This window comes from Camellia sinensis, chromosome 2 (genome assembly GCF_055761805.1).
Source record: "Camellia sinensis isolate YWXY chromosome 2, ASM5576180v1, whole genome shotgun sequence".
In the NCBI taxonomy this organism is placed as follows: domain Eukaryota; kingdom Viridiplantae; phylum Streptophyta; class Magnoliopsida; order Ericales; family Theaceae; genus Camellia; species Camellia sinensis.
This window is the reverse complement of record NC_138962.1, coordinates 109,568,737-109,572,921: the sequence shown is the minus strand read 5'-3', so window position 1 is coordinate 109,572,921 and position 4,185 is coordinate 109,568,737. Positions and strand designations below refer to the sequence as shown.

General features: G+C 35.4%; 1 protein-coding gene across 2 annotated transcripts; it reads left to right on the top strand.

The window, feature by feature from the left end:
• Positions 1-1,117: 1,117 nt before the first annotated feature.
• Positions 1,118-4,185, top strand: LOC114265965 (protein NDL1-like). Of its 2 annotated transcripts, XM_082915423.1 has the most exons (6): positions 1,118-1,251; positions 1,348-1,434; positions 1,675-1,752; positions 1,829-1,885; positions 2,573-2,628; positions 3,175-4,185. In XM_082915423.1, exons 2-6 carry the CDS (start codon positions 1,348-1,350, stop codon positions 3,332-3,334), a joined length of 438 nt encoding a protein of 145 aa, XP_082771549.1. In that variant the 5' UTR covers positions 1,118-1,251; the 3' UTR covers positions 3,335-4,185. The 2 variants fall into 2 exon arrangements, with proteins under 2 accessions (XP_082771549.1, XP_082771550.1); XM_082915424.1 differs by lacking the exons at positions 2,573-2,628; positions 3,175-4,185 and adding an exon at positions 2,172-2,260.

Genomic DNA, 4,185 nt, shown 5'->3' with positions numbered 1-4,185 from the left:
TTACATTAACCACACGAATTGAACTTGGTAACCATTGATGATAAGATATATCCAGTTTTCGTGTTCCTAGAGTTTAGGGAACTCTAAAGAAATCTAAAATGAGGGTTGGCATGGTTAACTACACTTATTCTCATTAATTAAGCATACCTAATAATTTACTCACTAAGTAGGAAGAGATATTGGCTACCGTTCCGAATAGTTGATCTATGATCCATAATACATATACCAATTCCACCCTATGAATGACAACTAAAATTAGCGCCTGAAGAAAGTAGGAATATGATAGTACATCGTTTTTGTGCAGTCTATGCATTTACTTGAATTTAGTTACAATTTGCCAAAGCCAACCACACCCCCCCTACCACGGGATATCACCTTACCCCCTCAACTTTAAATTCTTATATTAGACCACTTGACTTTCAAAATTGTTTCATTGTCACCCCCTCTTTAGAAGGGGGTCTTTGTATGGTCTTTGATTGTTGACAGATTTAAATATATGGTTTTAAAGTTGAGAGGGGGTTAAGATAATATTTAGTTATAGTTGAGGGGACTAAAGTATAATTAACCCCTAATTTTTTAATGAGATTCTTTGCATTTTATCATGACAAATTTACAAAAACACATTGAAAGGGAAATAGATGCAAATGGTTTCAGCAGAAGCCCAAAGATTTTTGAGGCCTTGGGCCGAACATCAAAACAATGCCCTAGGCCTTTGGATGATTGGGGCCTTTGGCAAAAAGGAATTTTTTGATGGGCTATAGGCAAGGTGCTAACTTGCCTATAGGTTGAGCCACTTATGAATGGCTTGCATCAATGATGTGTGCATCAATGATGTGTCCAAATGACAGATTAAGAAACTCAAGCCTCGTTTGGGAACATGTTTTTTTAGTAACTTTTTTGCTAAAATGTGATGTAAAAAAAATTAGTATTTTTTGGATGACTTTTTAACTTTTTACGAAAAGATGTGCAAAAAATAGAGAGAAAATAGAATCTTTAACTTTTTGGTATGAGTTGTTGGCTTTTTGATTTTTTTAGTAACTTTTTGACTTTTTAACTAAAATAACCACTTGCCAAACGAGGCCTCAATCTTTAAATTTATTTTCACCTTTATTTTGTGGTGAGTTATACTTTCCTATCATGTAAGTGCTTAGTTTTGTCTTCATTTTTAATCTATGACTTTTCTCATTCAGACTGAAAGAGGTGTTCTGCTTGGGTGTTACTGCTGGTGCTTATATTCTTACACTCTTTGCTGTGAGTTTGCAAAAGTCAGCTGCTCTTTTCCTTATTATTATATTTTGTGTTTTTATTCATCATTACATTTATTTGTCTTCTGGCCTATATTTGCAGATGAAATATAGAGAACGTGTACGTGGGTTGATCCTTGTTTCCCCTGTATGCAAAGCACCTTCATGGACTGAATGGCTTTATAACAAGGTTAAAATTCCTATCATCAATGAACACTAGTAAAATGTTCAATTTTCCATTATACATAACATTAACTAGGCTATTTTGTGCATCTCTCAATGCAAGCATTAATTACAAACAAATGCTACAAATGTCACAATCCAAGTGCATGGTGAATGGATTTCCACTCCCAGGCATTTTGGATTTGGAGAATCCTTACATTTCCATGGCCATCCGAGAAGTTGGCATAAGATATCTTTGTTTTTGCAGGTATTATTGAACTTGTTATATTTCTATGGAATGTGTGGTTTATTAAAGGAATGCCTTCTCCATCGCTACTTCAGTAAGGTAATTCATGTCGCCTTAATTTGTGGCTTACTTTCTGATTTGGTGAACTTAATAATAATCCTAGAATTCCTACCAGGAGCTTAGGTCTAGCATGAATGGTGCAGAATCAGATGTAATACAAGCTTGTAGAAGGGTAAGCTAAAATCAGCTATCACATAATATGATTTCTTATTGTTTTCTGTCTGAAAGAGTATCTAATGGCTTTAGTTTCTAGGTCGTAAAAATGACTAAGTGAAATCATATTTTCAGCAGTTGCACAGAAGGGGTATTTTCTTCTTACCATTTTCCTTCTTCCATTTGTTTGAGGGAGGGAGGGATGAGAGTCCATTTGATTGATGTGACCATTCAATTTGTAATATTTTGCCACTCTAAAGGTGGGTTTTTTAGTTACCTTGATCTATATTTGGTGCATGAACTAGTTGGATTTGCTTGGCGCAGCGATAAGGTTGCTCCACATGTGACTTGGGTGTCATGGGTTTCAAACATGGAAACAACCTCCCTATGCGCAAGGCTGCGTACATCAGACCATTCCCCAAACCCTGTCGACTCTTCCCCAAACCTTGTAATGACAGGAGCCTTGTGCACTGGGCTTTCCCCCCTTGTGTATTTATTTATTTTAACCCAGTTGAATTTGTTGAAGGATGATACCTGCTTGGTTTGGTATTCATAACACATTCAAATGTTATATATATTTGCATGATCCATTTTTTATTTTACATCTAAAAAAAGGCAACCTTTTAATTCTTCTCTGTTGCATCTTAGTCAATTTTGAGGTGCTTACAAACCGAAACAGACCTTCATCATTTTTTCTTGTGTTCAGTTACTAGACGAAAGGCAAAGTTTGAATGTCATGCGCTTTCTTCAAGCAATGAATGAGTAACTTCTTGCACCTATACTATATTTGCATTTGTTCAGTTTATCGTATTGTTCTTTGCAATGTTTGTGCATAAAAGAATTCTGCCTTAGATTTTTCCTTTCTTTTGGAACACATTTTGTTCTCCTACTTGGAAAGAATTGACTGTCTCGTAGGACTACTCATTTTTCTTATATATTATTTAGTACCATGCTTGTTTGACATAATATGCTTATAGTCTGATCAATTTGTTGAGGAACCCATCCATGGTGAGTGATTGATCAAGTCTAAAAATTATACACAAATATTCTGATATAATCTTTTTCTTAGTGGTTTGATCAAGTCTAACAACTATACACCAATAATCAGGTACAATCTTTTGCCTATAATATTTATACTATATTATATGAATTTAGCAGAGAGAGCTGAAAGTGAAAGTTTTATGAGTTTGCTATTTGCTAGTAATTGCTATTTTCCTTTCTTTTGCACACACTATTTACCCTTTTTTTTTTGTTTTTGTTTTTTTTACTAATAAACCCCTATGAGTTGATTACAAAGTTTATATGCAGGAGGCATGACCTTACCGAGGGCTTAAAGAAGCAACCATGCAAAACACTCATTTTTGTGGGTGATTGCAGTCCATTCCATACTGAATCAGTGTATATGAATGCCAAGATGGAAAAAAAGATATGCGCTCTCGTTGAGGTTGGTCTTTCTCCTCACTTTTGATTTTCTCTCAATTAGTGTGATACATTTTTTTTGTGTGAATTTCACCTTGCTCATGCTCATCACAGTAGCAACTAAACTTACCTAACAAGCTCGTGTTTTTTTTTCCTCGTTGAGTACCCAAATACCACATAAAATATATATTGTCAACTATCTAAATGGTACAGGATTCTAAGACCACATGTTCAAATTCTTGGACAAGAAACATTCCCCATCAGATATGTTTGGACTAATGTCCAAAACCTACCTACAAAGTTGAAACTCCAAGTGAATGTAATTCAAGAAACGGTTAGCAACTTCAGTACAACATTACTAGTTACCTATTTTGCCTCGGATCATTAGGAATAAGTTTGTATCTTTCAACTGGTTAGTTTCTTATTATGAATAATGATAGCACATTGTGGGATGATTTTATTTATTTATATTTTATTTTTTGTCTATAACAGGTTCAGTCATGTGGCTCGCTAGTGACAGAAGAACACCCATACGCAATGTTGATTCCCATTGAATTCTTTTTAATGGGGTTTGGCTTATACAGGCAACAACAACCTTTATCTGCAGCGTCAAGTAATGGATCAAACCCTGCCAAACCTCCTAGCCTGGCGTATTCATGCATAGCACCAGAGCTGCTCTCCCCTGAAAGCTTAGGGATCAAGCTTAAACCTATTAAAACCCGCGCAACCATTGAAATTTGATAGAGTAGAAATGCCTCTCTCCCTGCTTCACCTCATTTAATCAGTGTTGCATATTTTGGCAAGCCACAGAAGCAGAACCACAGCTTTGCACGTAAATATACAAACATGTTAAGTATATAATGTCTCCATGGTAGCACATTCTTTGATTGGTTTTTGTGT

Coding starts and splice junctions, on each gene's coding strand:
- LOC114265965 (XM_082915423.1), top strand. CDS start 1,348: ATGAAATATAGAGAACGTGTACGTGGGTTGATCCTTGTTTCCCCTGTA. Junction 1,435..1,674: donor CTGAATGGCTTTATAACAAG/GTTAAAATTCCT, acceptor TTGTTTTTGCAG/GTATTATTGAACTTGTTATA. Junction 1,753..1,828: donor TCCATCGCTACTTCAGTAAG/GTAATTCATGTC, acceptor AATTCCTACCAG/GAGCTTAGGTCTAGCATGAA.